General features: G+C 37.2%; 1 protein-coding gene across 2 annotated transcripts in view; it reads left to right on the forward strand.

Annotated features, from left to right (window-relative positions):
- The window catches only part of DENND2C (DENN domain containing 2C), a 60,119-nt gene extending 42,650 nt beyond the window's left edge, over positions 1-17,469 (forward strand). For both annotated transcript variants that reach the window (XM_087889350.1, XM_087889351.1), the window contains exons 9-19: positions 692-801; positions 2,792-2,861; positions 5,115-5,192; positions 6,985-7,125; positions 7,449-7,597; positions 8,227-8,404; positions 8,897-8,938; positions 10,469-10,574; positions 10,845-11,084; positions 12,349-12,435; positions 14,113-17,469. In XM_087889350.1, the coding sequence (XP_087745476.1) occupies positions 692-801; positions 2,792-2,861; positions 5,115-5,192; positions 6,985-7,125; positions 7,449-7,597; positions 8,227-8,404; positions 8,897-8,938; positions 10,469-10,574; positions 10,845-11,084; positions 12,349-12,435; positions 14,113-14,144 (1,233 nt within the window). In that variant the 3' untranslated portion in view covers positions 14,145-17,469. The remainder of the gene's footprint in view (positions 1-691; positions 802-2,791; positions 2,862-5,114; positions 5,193-6,984; positions 7,126-7,448; positions 7,598-8,226; positions 8,405-8,896; positions 8,939-10,468; positions 10,575-10,844; positions 11,085-12,348; positions 12,436-14,112) is intronic.

The following is a 17,469-nucleotide window of genomic DNA, read 5'->3' on the forward strand; positions in this document are numbered from 1 at the left end:
GGTGGAGGGAATGAAAGGATTAGTTCTAACAGGAGATCCTTCCATTCCCCTCCTCCCACCATCCCAGCCAAGGATGGAGGAAAAAAACACCTTTGAGACAACCATGACCTGGATGACTGACTGAGAATCTCCATAGACATTTGCTGTGAAAAGTAGCTCATTGAGAACTGGAATAAAGTTTTGTCAGGGGGCAAAAAAAGTCTTGATGTTGTTCAAGAATCAGAATGTATTGGTAGTTATATATAGAATGTTGACAATGAATTGTGAATAGATTCACAAAATGATAGCCTCGGGTGGTTGCCCATTCATAAAATGATAGTCTCAATAGATCTGGCACATCAGAAAAATTTCCAAGCTGAATTGCAACAGCTGCCATTCCCCCCTCCCCCCCCCAAACGCATGTAGGGCCTGTGTGATGCACAGAAACCGTTTTCAAAATAAATTCTAGAGGCAGATGGTTTGCCTAGCAGATGGCAGCATTCCATTTTTATTATTTAAATCATATGTTTAATTTAAAAACTTGGTGGGTGTCTTGAAAGATTCTTGGATAAATTGCTGCCCACAGCTTCCAGATACCGTTGAAACACAGTCACTGTCTCTGCATCTAATTTAGGTCAATCTGCATAGAGGAAAATATTAGCCTGGTTTTATTTGTTTGACAGCCTGGCAATTTTTTTTTTTCTATTTGCAGTCTGACCATCCTTTTCGTCAATCTAAGGACACTGAAGACAGACTAAAGGTCATTCCCAAATTTTGTTTCCCAGATCCCAAAGATTGGTGTCCAACCTCAGAAACAAAGAGGTAAGTGGTGATGCCTAATGCCTTACTCATTTTGGCTAGAGTTTTGAGGCATATACGAGAATCACTTACCATTTTTTGGTGATTAATCATATTGTTGGTTTAGTGACCATACTTTACAAAACTTAGAAACTGTTGCAGTATTAAGCACAATTTAGAAACTGTTGCAATATTAAGCACAATTTAATTTTAATCTGGTCTCCATTACTTTGCTGTATTAATGAAACTTTTCCTGATGCTTTCATCAAAATATTTTAAACCACAGCCTTAAATATGAATTTCCAAAATGTCTAGGTTTCTTCATAAACATTGTATTAGTGTTTATATGCCCCCAAGAGGATGGTTGTTGTTTTTCTTTTCCTTCCTCCCTCCCTCCCTCCCTCCCTCCCTCTCGCTTCTTTCTTTCTTTCTTTCTTTCTTTCTTTCTTTCTTTCTTTCTTTCTTTCTTTCTTTCTTTCTTTCTTTCTTTCTTTCTTTCTTCCTTCCTTCCTTCCTTCCTTCCTTCCTTCCTTCCTTCCTTCCTTCCTTCCTTCCTTCCTTCCTTCCTTTCCTTTCCCTTCCCTTCCCTTCCCTTCCCTTCCCTTCCCTTCCCTTCCCTTCCCTTCCCTTCCCTTTCTCCTTCATGTTTTTCCCTCTGCAAATCAATTTGCTTTATTTTGTTTTGTTTGAATTACAATTGTTTTATTGAAACATATTTATTGTTTCAATAAAAGTAAAGGCAAGAACATGAGACATGGTAACATATTCATTTTTAATGTAGCTATTCCTCCTATTAATATTTGCAGACTTTTCCATTTCTCCAAATCTGCTTTAATTTGTTGCATCAGTTTATAGTAATTATCTTCCTTAAAACATCTTGTTATCAGATGAATCTCTAAGTATTTTACTTTCTTAGTAATCTGAATATCTATTCTCTTCATTAACTCTTTTTTCTGCATGTCTGTAAAATTTTTAACTAATATCTTAGTTTTCTCTTTATTTATTTTCAATCCTGCCACTTCGCCGTATTCCTCTATTTTTTTTTATTAATTTAGGCCCTGTTTCTTGTGGATCTTCCAAAATGAAGACTAAATCATCTGCAAATGCCTATAGTTTATATTTTTTTCTTTTTTTATTTCCATATTTTATCTCTGTGTCTTGTCTAATATTTCTGTTTAATACTTCCAGTGTCAATATTAATAATAGAGGAGACAAGGGGCATCCTTATCTTGTACCTTTTTTAATGTTAACCTTCTCTGTCATATCTCCATTTACCATTACCTTTGCTGTTTGTTTATAATATATCGCCTTAATCATGTTAATAAATCTCTCCCCAAAATCCATATCTGTTAATTGTGCTAGCATAAACTGCCAGTTCACATTGTCAAATGCTTTCTGTGTGTCTAGAAAAATCAATGCCATATGCTTTCCTGGATGTGCTTCATAGTACTCTGGTGTATTTAAAATTACCGTATTTTTCGAACTATAAGACACACTTTTTTGCTTCCCAAAAGGGGGTGAAAATGTTTGTGCGTCTTATAGACTGAATATTGCTGAAGCCCCACCCAGCCGTCGGTCATTTTTTGGCTTCTGCATGCTCTGTTTTCAGGCCTTTTTTCGGCCCATTTTCAGGGGTTTTTTCAGCCTGTTTTTGAGAGTTTTTTTGGCCTGTTTTTGAAGCTTTTTTCGGCCCATGTGCTTGTTATTTTCCGCCTTCTAATACAGTGCCACAATGGCTTAGATGTTGCTGGCCCTAGCGTTCCCATCATACTTACACTGTGATGAAGTGATCATTTCTAAGCTGCCAATTATGGTTATTTGCAGCAGGGTGGAGAACTTGGGAAGTCAACATATAATAAAAGATCTCTTGTAAACTTTCTGGAGCTCTGAAAAAAACCTGTATATAGAAGTTGATTGGAGAAATATGTTTTATATACAGTTGTGATATAATAGCTCTTTGCACTTGTTTCCTTAATAAAACTAACAATCATTTTTGTGTATGTGTGTTGTTCAGTGAAACCTTTTCCTTTGTGCTAACTGGTGAGGATGGCAGCCGCTGGTTTGGATATTGCAAAAGGCTCTTGGTGAGTATATTAATTAAGTATATATTAATAAGAACAATAATATTGACCCCCTCCAGTGAGGCACTACCTTGATGTGATTGTGGGGTTTGTGTGCTCTGAGGAATATGAGAGCTATGCCAGAGGTTCAACCATACTGGACAGATCTCATCAGAGGAGCCGGATGAAGAATGTCTCTCCCATAATATGGTGGGATGTAAATTACAGAAACACATATTATTTTGCTCATTGCCTGGGTCAACAGGTAGTTCCTGGACATCTGGTAAAAAATGGGCTATAGGACTCAGGACTGTTGGCTGAGTAACGAGGGCCAGCAGTTGCAGACGTACTGGAAGAAAAGGTGTTTACCCATTGCAAATATACGGAGATATATTTGTAGAATATAAGAAATAATGATCTGTTATTACAGATCGAGTCCAGCAAGAAGAACTAATGCACCAGTTCTGGAAAGAACAACATCCAGAATCAGAAACAACAGAACAGAGGCTAGCAGATCAATGTTGATTTATAATACAAAATAAAGTATTCACAGAGGCAGAATTGGACCTTAAAATAGACAAAGAATATAATAATAGAAAATGAAGAAGCTAAAGTGCTCTGGGACTTAAGAATTAAAATAGACAGGCTCCTGCCACATAACATTGTCGATAAGAAAGACAAGAGAGTCTGGATGGTGGATGTGGCAATACCGGGAGATAGCAAAATAGAAGAGAAAGAACTGGAAAAGATAACAAATACAAAGACCTGCAAATAGAAATAGAATGACGATGGCAAAAGCAAGCAAAGGTGGTACTAATAGCAATAGGTGCCTTGGGTACAATCCCAAAACAACTGGAGCATCCCTTGAACACCATCAGCAATAAAAAAAAAAACAACAACATTAATCAATTACAAAAGGAGTTTTTCTCAAAACAGCTGGCACAATACCTTTAACACTATCAAACATAACATCTGCCTTGCTAGGTGGATAAACATGCCAAGTATAATCTGAATACCTGTTTGACTATGCAACAAACAACAAACAACAACAGCAATAATAGTAATAATAGTAATAATTATAATAAGCCATCTGACTCCCGGCAACTCTTTAGTGTAAAAACTGAATGAAAGAATGAAAGAATTTGTCAAGCCTTTGGAATGAATGTAGGTATCCCATTGTCCCAAAATTTTGCAGTGGAGCAACATCAAAATCTGCCAACATTTGTCTTTTCCACAGTCAAAAATTTCTAAAAGGAATCAGAAGAAAAAAACGCTCTAATGGAAATTGAATACAACCAGTGGTAGTTGTTATTTGAAGAAGAGCTTATATTGAGGAGAAATACATTTTGAAAACCTCTGATGAACCTGGGTACATCAGAGAAAGTCAAGCATCTATGGAAGGTGCTAGTCTAAGGTCTTGTTATATTAGTGAAACATACATTATAAAGCCTCCATATGCTTAGCTGATATTGTGACTTTTGTATTATTTTTTTAAAAAAGAGAATAGAACAGAATACTTTATTGTTCCAGAGTGATTAGACACACAAGGCGTTTGTCTCTGGTGCAGAAGCTCTCAGTGTACATGCAAACAACAGACTAATAATCATCATAGTAACAATATTAATGAAAGGGTGGAGAAAAGAAGATAATAAGAAGTATAAGTGATAATACTATAGCCATACTACATGGTTAAATAGACATAGACATTAGATAGAACTGTGAGAATTAGAAGTTCAACAGTTTGCTGGCGTGAGGGTTAAAACTGTCCCTGAGTCTTGCTGTTTTGGCCTGCAATGTAGTACCATCCTAAGGGGAAGAGTTGAAACCATTTATGTCCAGGATGTGAGAAGTTTTGCAAATATCTTCTAAGCCCTCCTGACCCCACACAATATACAGGTCTTCTATGGAAGGCAAGCTGGTTGCAATTATTCTTTCTGCAGTCTTAAGTATCCGTTGGAGTACCTGAAGGAATCTGGATCCAGATGTTTTCTTGCTAAGAATGATAATAAAACAGATAGAAATGTTCAGCAATTTGTATTTATCTCTGTTGTGCAGGAGCTAGTAAAGAGCAATCATTTGCAAGCAATCTTATTAATAGATAGTTTGCGATGTGCTCAGGTGCTTTGTACCATAGATAAATGTTACTTAGATGAAAAGACATAAATAGCGAAGGGTCACTCAAACAGTTAATGAGGCTGGTGTGTCAAGTAGAAAAAAGAAAATGGGGGAAGCCACACTGGGAGACTTGGTTAACTGTTTCTTTCTATTGCTTTTTAGCCAGAAGGAAAAGGAAAGCGGCTACCTGAGGTCTATTGCATGGTTAGCCGTCTAGGTTGCTTCAACCTTTTTTCTAAGGTGAGGAACTTTGCATTCATATTGCTGCTTGCTTTGCAATAGCAAATATCTATGGGAATTACACTTCTTTTTAGTATAAAACTGGTTGCATAGAAAAGGCATGGCAACCATTTCTCTGCAGAGGATTCAATGTTCTTGCAAGTAATTTGCCCCGGAGGCAGGATGTGAACAAAGTCCGAGCCTGGAAGTGATATAACTTACCTGCTAAGTTCTGTTCTGGTGTGTTCCTTTTTATTTCTGCCCATTGAAGCTATGAAGAGGAAGGACAGCTTTATAACTTGTTTTTGCCAGATGCCTGAACTGATTACTTGCAGGAGACAGAAATACTTCAAGGCTGTCCTAGAGCCAAGCAAATTAGGCAGTTGCTTAGGACACCAAATTTTAGGGGGCACCAAAATTGAAAAGAATCCCAAAGTACTGTGCACAACTTGAAATCTGATGGGGTTTTTTTTGTTGTTGCTTTAGAACTTTTTTTTTAGTATATTTTTCAAAAAAGACTTACAAACTCAGAGTTGTAGTTTACTGCACGCTAACCAAATGTTGCAAGACACCAAAAAGAAATTACAGTTATGGACCTCAGGAAGCTGATGTATTCCTGAAGCAAGACAAAAGTCTGATGGAAAGGTACAGGTAGTCCTCGATTTACAACCAGTAGTGGGTTTCAATTTCATTCGCTACCGGTTCGCTCAGGGACATGCATGTACGACGCTTCTGCGCATGTGCTGACGCTTCTGCTCATGCGCAGAGATGTTCGGGTGGGTGGGCGAAGCCACCGCCACTACCGGTTTCCCCAATCCGGCATGAACCAGTAGCAACCCACCACTGCTTATAACAGTTCATTTAGTGACTGTTCAAAGTTACAACAGCACTAAAAAAAGTGACTTTTGATTATTGTTCACACTTATGGCTATTACATATCTCCATGGTCACATGATCAAAATTCAGACGCTTGGCAGCTGACTCATATTTATGACAGTTGCAGGGTCCTAAGGTCATGTGATCCCCTTTTGCAACCTTCTGACACACAAAATCAATGGGCTTTGTGTCTGAGGCTGAAGGCTGAAAATCATAAGTGTAAAGTTCAAAAACTCAAAACGAAAAATAAAATAAGAAGTCACTTTTCTGAAATAACGAACAAATTCAGAAGATGAGCCAAACCATAGGGAATGCCAGAATATGACTTTGCCAAAGCTGCTGTAATGCTTTGATGCTAAAATAAATTGTGTCCTGCTGCAGAATTTAATGCTTTTGTATCAAAAATTCAGAGTGTCCAACGTCCACCAAAATGCTGAGGATACATTCTGAAAATAGTGGACATGACTTAAAATTAAAAGAATAATGAACAGAAAAGAAAAAAAAAATTGAAGGTGGCCCAGAAAGCTCTTAGGGGCCTGGACTACCCGTTTTCAGGGTTAATAATCAGGAAAATTGGTTTCATGAAGGTTTGAAAAGCAAAATATTTTGCAAACTATAAATAAACTATTGAGAACCAGTCTGATGCAATGGTTAAAGGCATCAGCCTAGAAACCAGGAGACCATGTGTCCAGACCTGCCAGATGAATGACGGACCAGCCACTACCAGTATCTCTCAGTCTTAGGAAGAAAGGATTGGCTAGCCACTTCCAAAAATGTTGCTAAATAACCTGCACTGACTTGAAGGCGCACATGCACATGTGCGTGCACACAACCTGATATACATATTATATCATATATTATATCATATATTATTTCAGTCCTCTTTCCACTGTCTTAAAAGGAACCAGACAGGTAACAGAAAATTCTTTTTATGCAGATATTAGATGAAGTGGAGAAGAGGCGTGAGATGTCCCCTGCCCTAGTTCACCCATTCATGCGCAGTGTTATGGAAGCACCATTCCCTGCTCCTGGGCGTACCATCACTGTGAAGAGCTTCCTGCCCGGAGCTGGCAATGAGGTAAAAGCTGAGACATAATTTTCATCCAATGAAGGCCCCTGTAGTTGTGGCAATCTAATAGGCTTATTTCATCATCCAGTAGAAGTAATTAATTCCTTTACTTCTATTCCCATATCATAGAATATGAAATAGGCTTATATTTCTTATTACTTGTCCCATAGAAGTGATGGAATTAATTTGACTAAAGCAATCTGAAGGCTTTCAGTCTTTATGTTGGATTCTATTTGTCTGGTCTGTGTATCTCTTCCAGCCATTCACCAAAGCAAGTACAATAAAATAATGCATTTCTCATCCATGATTCTTTTTCATTTCTTTGCTTTTAGGTGATTGAGCTTTGCCGTCCACTGGATTCCCGATTAGAACACGTAGATTTTGAATGTCTCTTAAAGTGCCTCAGTGTCTCTAATTTGATCCAAGTTTGTGCTTCTCTTCTGCTAGAAAGAAGGGTGATTTTTGTTGCTGACAATCTAAGGTGACTCTTTGATGCTACTGTAAACTTGTGATTTTTGTTATGCAATGTATATGTAGGCTGGACAAAAATGTACAGGGAAACAATCTTCAGCCCAAAAGCAGGCCAATACATTTCGTTTGAGCAGGGAGAGTGTACATAGAAAGTGAGGTATCTGTTTTTCAAGAGGAAAAAATACATCAATCTACCCTAACATGTATTTGGACAGAATATTTCACGTACATGGAACCAGAATTAAATGCTGTTCTGGAAATCTGGTATAGACTTCACCTTTGGGAGAAGTGCGTAGAACTCTCCCTTCCAAGAACTGTTATATTTCCTAATGCTGGTGACACCTATGTGACTAGTTTTCTATTTAAAATAATTTGCCTTGGGAGCACTAGCATGATTAGGAGAATTCCAGGCCTTCTCTTGGGTGTGCTGCCTTGTATCATTCAGAACATCTTCAATGTGGGACAACATTCAATTTTGCACTTCATTTGTTTTGAATGAGCCATTTCTGTTTCTTTTACTTATGTAAAACCACTTCATACATTACTGTTTAGTTTCTTCATATGACCATCTCCTGAGGGGTTCAGATACTGATGTTTTGTTTACTGATACAATTTTCATTTCATGTTCTTTCCATATAGTACCTTGTCCAAATGTGGCCATGCTGTGGTTGCAACCCTCTACCCATTTACCTGGCAACACACTTACATCCCTGTCCTGCCAGCCTCCATGATAGATATTGTTTGTTCACCTACTCCTTTCCTCATTGGCATCCTCTCCTGCTCCTTAACACATCTCCAGGACCTGCCTATAGAAGAGGTGAGATCAGTGAAACCAGAATGCAGAGCATTCTTACCATGCTGTACGGCTGCTAAAGGCTATGGTAATGACTGCATAACTTACATTTAAAAACATGGTAATTCATCTTTGAGGTCAAAGATATTGTGCTGTTTTGTCTTTTTAAATGTGAGACTGGTAATTGTCCAAAGGCTATTCCCAGAACTAATTAAAGCAGAATTCTGAAAGACTTGCTTTCTCTGTTGAGAGTTCAAGTAGCTGTACCCGGCCAGTTATTAAGACTGTAAGAGCTTTCCCTTATTTCTTCAGAGGGACTGGATTTAAATTAATGCTATGAAATAGTAAACTTGTTGCATTCCAAATTGTTAATAGTTAATGAGAACTGCAGAAATTTAATACAAAAGAGTAGCCCTGTGGTCAGCTCTGAACATTTCATGCAATTGAAAAGGGGGCAAGGGATTGCTTGAAGCAATTGAAGATTTGCATTAATTGTATGACTCTTCCTTTTCTTAGGTGCTGATCGTTGATCTGTGTGCCGATAAATTTCTGCAAAAGGTGAATAAAATAATACTAGTTTCTCCTTTGCCATAGGAAATAACAGCACCGAGCTGCTGTGACAGTATTTGGCTCAACCCAAAAAAACGAAGAATGATCTAACCTGGTTAATATTTGGATGAGAAACTGCTAGAGCTATAAATTACGCTGGAAAATTAGGGGTGAAAAAAAATCCCAGAAGAAGGAAATGGCAAATCTCCGTTGCCTAGAAAACTATATAGATGTGTCGTTGAGCTCAGCTCCAAGGAAGTCTTCACATTTTATCACTATTTCTACATTTCAGAAAGCAATTATGTTGCAGTTTGTATTACAAGAAAAGTTGAAGTAAAGCAAGCTGGCTAGGTTCTGTCCTGAATTGTGGTTTATTTTTAAATATGGAAAGTTTAGAATACAGTTGAGAACAATTACAGTACATCCTTTTCTGATTGAGGTAAAACCACCATGCAGATCCTCTAGGTTTCTGCTACTGGTGGTAGGGGTGGGTGACAGTATATAAACTCATTCCCACAACATTAAACTGTCTGAACATGTCATTATGATAAATGCCAGCCTTGACTTTACATTTTTATTTTAATTTTAATTTACTGTATATAACAATAGAAGGGCTGAATTAGAGTCATAATACAAGTGTAAATTTATTTAAGCTTTCCCACTGACATTATACTGTTATCAACTCCAACCCTATGCTGCAATATGCAACCAATAAATAACAAGGTTCATCCCAAAGGTACCTTTTCAAAAGGCAACTGGGCTTTGTTTTGTAAGGCTCCTCCTTCCTTTCTGTGACTTGATTCATCTAATTGGGTCAGCTGCTGTTTAGAAATAATCATATCATACAGAAGGCCAAATCACACATGCTGTGTATCATAGAGGATGGCACTTAGGAAAACCTACAATGGGCTTCTTCTCCTCTACTTCCCTTCATTGTCTAGACACATGTGGGCTTTTTGTTTACTTTTTGTTTTTTTGTTCCTTAAAATAATCTGTCATGATGTTGTACTTGCTGGTGACCATCGTCTGCTGTTGACCAAAGTGCTGCTTTTGCAAGACAAATAAGCACAGACTGACTAATTGCTCATTGTCTTATTCTGCAAAGCAGAAGTTAAAAAGGTGTTGAGTTGTGTTGTTCTAGCTGATTGTCTTAACCCTGATTGTCTGAATTTTAGCATCAGGGTGTTTGCAAAATATCCCTCCCTATGCAATTTCTAATACAGAAAATATTATGTTGTCAACTTCCACATTTTTATACTGGCAATTTATATTATAGACCCTGTTGTAAATCGATTTATCAATTTATATCAATCAATCAATCAATCAATCAATAAATTGATTTTATCAATCAATTTATATGTGGCTGATTTTGTTTGCACTTTATAATATGTGGCCTAATCATGCATCTGTACACTGACACTGAAGACATTTCATAGAGTTGTAGGTACTGATGCTTAATACAGCATTTTGTTTAGTTCTGAGGACATCAAGTTCACCCCATTATTTTTTCTCTGTCTCCTACACTATTTTATTTCAAAGGTTTCAGATGAGGATGAAATTCTACCTCACAAGCTTCAGGCTGCACTTGTACAGATCTTAGAAGAAAGGCATGAAATCTTGTCTCAGGAACGCTGCTACACACAAGGTGACGTTGATTGAAAAATAATTCTGCCTCTAACCTTGCTTAGAGAAATAGATGTATTTCTTGCTCTGAGTGAAAAATAACAAGAATGAAGTCTAGATAATGTTTGTCTTGTTCCCCAAAACACTGTAACTTTTAAACATATGCTTATCTTCAATTTGAAGATTGAATATCTTCAATTTGGAAAAAAAAAATGGCCTTGCACACTAATAGCTTCTTCTCCATTACATTACTTCCTGGATTGACTGTGTAATATGGCATCTCTTTCTGCAGCTGATGTGACATTGGACTCTCTAGTATCAGAGGCTTTTGTGCGCTTTTTTGTGGAAATCGTGGGACACTATTCTTTGCACATGCATGTCACTGAGAAAGGAGAGAGAGTATTCCAGCGGGAGCCCTTCCGGAAGTCCCATACATCCCGCAGTGTGCGCCATTTCCTAGATATTTTCATGGAGACACAAATGTTTGCTGGTTTCATCCAGGACCGAGAGCTACGGAAGAGTGGGGTAAAAGGTGAGCTGTTGGTGTAGAACAAAAATAGTACAAATTCAGGATGATGTTCTCTCTACAGATATCTGCTGCCTTTCTCCTGGGAAGTTGAAGATATTGATGTGCTCAAACCACTTGTTTTGAATTTTAGTAAGTTTTTAGCCTGGAAACTGAATGTTTATTGCTGCCATAAACCAAAGCATTTTAATAACTAGACATAGAAGATAGGAATGATTTAATATTTTAATAAGGACAAATACCTCTTGCTTTTAAAAGATTCTGCTAGTTGCACTAGAAATATCTGTTTTCAAAGTTCCAGCTCTTGCCACAACTTAAAAAATATCTAGAAGGTAAAGTCATACTTAACTTGCGCTTGATTCTTGGTGATTTACATCAACACATTCATGTTGTTTTTGTGCTGATAAAAGGGAAGTGGATTGCCATTGCCTTCTGGGATCTCCCCCCCCCCCCAATTTTCTAGCCTAGATGACAGCCCTGGGATTTTCCTAGGGTTATCCTACTGCTACCTAGCTTTGACCCTATGTAGCTTTTTGAATTTAGTCAGGTGTTGCCATGTGCTTTTTGTTACATTGAAAAGAAATAAAATTTAAACATATTCCGAATTAAATCTATATATCTTTAAATATCTTCATTAGTTTATTAATGAACAAGAAAAAAAATTGCAAGTTCAATGAACAGATGGAACTCTTTCCCTTCACTTTTGAAAGGTGTGGGAACTATGATCATCCAGATATTGCTGAACTAAAATTCTTTCCAGATGGTGCTGAACAAGCAGCTTTTGGCCCTGTTGCATGGGAGTTGCAGTTCAACATCTGGAAGGTTTCAGGTTGCTATCCTTGACTTACAACAATTTCAGAATCAGAGAGACAGAACCCATAAGAAATTGTGCCTTCCGTGAAGTCTGTCCTGACTTCAACATTTGCTTTCATAGTTGAGCAAGGGGAGGGGGGGGGATCAGCCTTGTTTTTCTTTGAAAAATAATTGTAAAACTCCATTTCCAAATATGGAGAGTGGTGTGCATCTATCCATTAATACATGCAAATTGTATAATTGTAGAGAGTTATATATTGCATATTTCACCTAATTTTGATGCTAGAGAATTGAGAGATTTTCTACCTGAGTTTCAAACATTCTCTTCGTAGCCTTCTGATTTTCTAAATATATTTTTGCTTCTTCAGAGCTCAACTTTTAAAATAGGAGAAATAAAAAAAAAAGGGATGCTTTCTGGAGCAAAAGCATCTATTGAAATATTGCTTTCTTTTTCAAGGCTTGTTTGAAGTTCGTGCCTTGGAATACTTGGAGACCATTCCAGAGACTGAGCCAAGTGGAATGAACAAAATCCTTCGCAGTCTGGGTGAGTCATCCTCAGATTTGTTCTTGGTTAGTCTAGTTGTTTGTGATCCACTCCGACCTTGATCATATTACTTTGATTCCTAAAATGGTACTGACAGCTGGAATGATTTTTATGATGTGACTTTCTAACTGTTTAGTTGAGGGTTAGAATCCTTATCTTGATATTCAAACAGAAATTTAGTAATGTAGTTGAGGAAGAACTTTTGCCTCTTATGCTTTAACTTTAACTTTTTATATTTTAATTGAAGCTTACACTTCAGCTGAGCTATGTTATTTATTATTTACCCTTATAATCTACTTTTCCTCAGGAGGTCAAGGCAGTGCATGGCATGCCCACCCATTGTGCTTGCAACAGTTCTGTAGTAGATTGAGTTGAGAGATGACCCAAGTCATCCAGTGAGTTTCTGTGGCTGAAGGTGGACTTGAACCTGGATCTTCCTGATATCAGTCCAATAACTTAACCTTTAAGCCACACTACTCTCATGATCATTACCCTTAACTGGGCTCATGTTGCAAGGTAATCTATAAACCACTCACGTTGCTCAGTTTCCAAAATCTTGTAAATCAACATTTGTAATCCTTGTGGCTTAGCACAATATATTAACCTCATCTTTGATTTTGAAGTCTTAGGCTCCCCAGTTCACTTTTAGCCACCTACAGTATTAAGAAATTGATTTTGCAGTATGATGTCAATGGATCAGTGAACCTTCGTGTTAACTGCTTCTGTTAACAGTTATTCAGTTAACAGTTACATGTTCAGTTACCTGATAATTTTTGCCTAGTGAAAATGTAGAGCATTGCACTAGAAGTTAATATTGGGACCTAAACAAACGGAATTTAAAGCAGCTTCTAATAGCAGTCCTCCTATTCAAAGTCTGAGGCAGTCATATTCTTCTCTAAGCACCGCAAGTGGTGAGAAGGCTCAAGCAGGGCAGCTTCACTCCCCCCCTTCCTGTTGCTGTTGTCTTGTACTTCTGCAACACTTTGGCATTTCTCCAACCATCCTTCTATCTCTGTCTTCGGTTCACCCCCTCTCCCAATCATTTGACTATAATCTAGGCAGCAGTGTTTGTTGTTAAGTAGATAATTTGTCTGAACTTGCTCCAATTAATTTAATTCTAAAAATTATATGCATGAATGCACTGTATTTAGAATGTTAAGACCAAGGCTGAAAGAGCTGTTTTTGGCATATTGAAATGTACCGTAAATTGTAAATTACAATCATCATCCCTTGCTCACTATCACTCAAAACAGAACACTACAGTTATGTGCTAAAGAAGCTTAAGATTTCAGGAGCTGAAAACCATTTGCATTCCATCAGGCAAATTTCATGTAGAAAACTTCATATATTATCTTCTCTTCTATTGATAAACATTGTATAATTGGGGTGTTGCTACTAAAAGCCTACTTAGGCTTTTCTGCATCTCATTTATAGGGGGATCTGGAGACCCTCAAAAATGTATTTAAATTTTGAGTGTGTTGGGAGATACTTTTAAAATATTATATTCCCTTTACCGTTCTCTGAGAGAAATTTTTCTGTTCTGAAAAATCCAATCCTAAAATTCCACAAGTCAAAATTAGCCACTGTGAATTTTGACAGACAAACTTTTTTTTTTTTTTTTGTAATTCCCACATGGTAATATATCAACCTTTCTTTTTATCTCCTGTTGTATTTTAGGTAATAAAATGAAGTTTCTACAAAAGAAGTGAAAAGCCAAATGCAGAATCACTAAGCTTTATTTTACAATCCTGGCAAGCCATAATGAGATGGCTGTGTCGTTGTGGTATTCTGTTAGATTCTTCAGGTCCCACGTGAAGAACTTCAGATGACCGGAAAAATGAGCACCAAATATGAACAGCATGCTCGGTCTCTGTTCTGCTTGGTCCGGTTGGAGTTTTACTGAGCAAAAAATGAACTTCTGTTTACAGAGATGATTTATAAAGCAGAAATAACAGCAGAAACTATATCCTTATTTATACTGCATGGCCGGAAAAGATTCTCCCTTTTTCCTCATGTTATTAAAAATATGCTCAAAGCAATCCAATGCCTCAGCTCAAAGCAATCTGAAGGATTCAGCTGGTACCTTTTAAAAAGAGGAAGAAACCAGGAAAGAACCAGGAATCCAGCAAAGTGACTATGCCAATATTTCCTTGAATAGATTCTTTGTACAAGAAAGCCTTTCCTAAAGCTGGTTGGAGGTTATAATCTCTCCTTGACTCTAACACCATCACATCAGATATTCTATTGGCTTGATCATTCATGTTAACTATTGTTTGGACATATTACTGCACTATAAAGCTTTTTTTCTCATTTTTGAAAGCAAAACAAAGAAGACTGTTTGCTATGTTAGTCTTAATTGTTGTGAATGTACACACTGTCTAATTACAAGTCCATCTCATATATGACAGAGGAAATACCTCATGCTAAAGTATTGTTTACTTGTCAGGAGAAGACTGTTTTCCCAAATGGAGTATGAATATTTTTCAAAGTCAAGATGTTCACATTGAAATAGACTAATTTGCTGCCGAACTGATGTAAAGGGACAGACAATAACTTTCATGCAGTCTATTTTGCAGTAAAAACTGGAATAACAAATTATTCTTCCCTTGAAGCATCATTCTACTCTTTTCCCATAGCTGAATATCATCAACAATATGCTTCTTCATCTAACATTAAATCTGTCAACTGCTTTCAATAAATACTGAATTTTCTTATTAGCTACTCCTGGAGATGCCTAGCATTTGATATAATCTTTTTAGGATTTATTACGTAAATATTGAATTTACATAGCCCATTAATCAAATATGACAGAAAGTCTAGGTTCACACATTGACCTCAGCCAAAATGCAGTTTGTGTTGGGTGAAACCAGTTACTGTGGCTTTAGGTCATGGTTATTGGCTTGTTGTAATGAATACTCAGCCAAATATCATTTATGTAATAAATCATGGTTAAATCTTAGTTTACTATGATATTGACTTGCAGGTATTTCATGAGTCATTCACCTCTGCAGATCTCTTGCATAATATATAGCTAATGGCTCCTGTCTAGTAAAATGTTGCCTGTGAGCAAAAATGTCCCAAGTGAAAGGGGATTTTTCTTTGAAGTGCATAATGCTGAAGTACTGGGCTGTTTCTCTGCTGTGTGGTTAAATTGACCTTTGGATGAAACAAGTTTGTGGCTTGCCTCTTATCCAAAAGAAATGCTGCTTTTAATGAGGAACAGTTACTCTTTTGTTCCCTTGCAGCATGTAAGGTAGATCTATCTAAGAAGAAGGGAGTTCAGTAAATAATATCAAAGATAGTAAATAATATCAAAGATAGTAAATAATATCAAAGAAGATAATATCAAAAAACTGGTGAAATTTTATCATGAACTCAAGCTCTACTCAGAGAATATGAACACTGTTCATCTCTGAAACAGAGAGAACAGGCAGAAGTTTGACTTGCTTATTCTCCAGTTAGACAATTTATCGAAAGGCCTAGGAAATGTCCTTATTTTCATTTGGCCAGTCAACAGCCCACCCAATGTAAGTAAAGTCAGAACAACATTTTTCATCTGGTGAGATTGCAGGTTGATACTCATGTGGTTCGTACTGAGGGCTTTTCTGCAGTCTTCAGCTGCTTGTCTCCCAAAATAAACAGCCTGAAAATGAAGCCGTTTAAAAAAATATGTTTTTGGATTTCAGTCTGTTTCTTTATTATGGTCATAGTGATGATCAGGTATTCTACTTGGACTGTGATTAACATGACCTATGATTGATAATTCCTTTTCTGCTTTTATTCTCTGCCTGTGCCGTGAAAGTGAGTGCTAGTTGCTTTCCATTCTATTTTGAGGACTGGGAGGAAAAAAAAAAGCAGAAAGATTGCAGTTCTTCTTCCTATCACTTGATCTAAAAAGGAAAACTTGGCAGAACTTTTGTCAGTTTCACCCAGTTAAAACAAGAAAACCAAGAAATGTCAAGCGTTTCACCATCCTATGGCTGAACATGCATCACCACAGTTCCTGTCTCTTGGAACTTCCCTTAGAAGGGAAACTGCTGAATCTGTTAAAATAAAAAGAGAAAAATGTCCAGCATTTCCAATGCACTACAGGGCTGCTATATAAAAAGATCAAGCTCCATCCTGTCATGGCATAAATGCCAATATAAAATGGCCTCTAAGACACTATAAGAGTGAAGGGGGGAGGCATATTTGCTATAGCAACTGGAACCATAACTTGGGTAAGATTAAATGAAGTGCAATTGGTGGACCAGACTGTCTTGCTTGTGCCAGAAGAGAGGGTGAAATACCACTTTTTACATCAGATGATGGTTGCCTTCCCAGAAGTCTAGAGGTGAACTGAGGATGATGCTTTCCATTCCTCCACAGACACACAGAAAAAAATTTATACGCAGCCCATCTTTGTACTGGACAGGGAAGAAATGTGGATCAGTCTCTGGATGGGATCAACCTTTCTCCTCCATAGTATCCTCTACATATGGTGGAATTCAGAATTCAATCACTATGATCAATCTTGCGGTCCTATTTATATGGAAGGCAACAGTTGGAGGAAATTATACTGCAGTATATCAGGAGCACAATATACATATAACAGTGACACAAGCAAGTCCCAAACACAAAGAACAGAGTCTGAATTTAGTTGCTTTGCTTTGAAGGTTTCAGAATCTGGCTTCGGAATATGTAGCACCCTTCCCGTTTCTTGAATAGTAGCAGTTAAGAATTGCTTTTTGGAATATACTTCAGCACTTGAACTATGCTCTTACAGTATTCAGAAGAACAGGAAGAAAACTTGGAGCCATGCCCACTTTTGAGAAATAATTGGGTTAATCTAGCCCCAAACATGTTCGAGACTCTGGGTACTTCTCAGTAGTCATCCTTCTTTGTCACATATGTTTGTTTGTTTGTTCTGCTCATTCTTTATAAAGCCTTAATTTATGCTGTATAGAAGAAACCAAAACTGTATGTACAAAGACGAAGCTATAAGAAATCAAAATCTTTTGGGAATAAAGTGTACTATTTTTGTGTTTTGATGAA

The sequence above is a fragment of the Pantherophis guttatus genome, chromosome 3, assembly GCF_059756535.1.
Source record: "Pantherophis guttatus breed Tessera chromosome 3, ASM5975653v1, whole genome shotgun sequence".
NCBI classification, from domain to species: Eukaryota; Metazoa; Chordata; class Lepidosauria; order Squamata; family Colubridae; genus Pantherophis; species Pantherophis guttatus.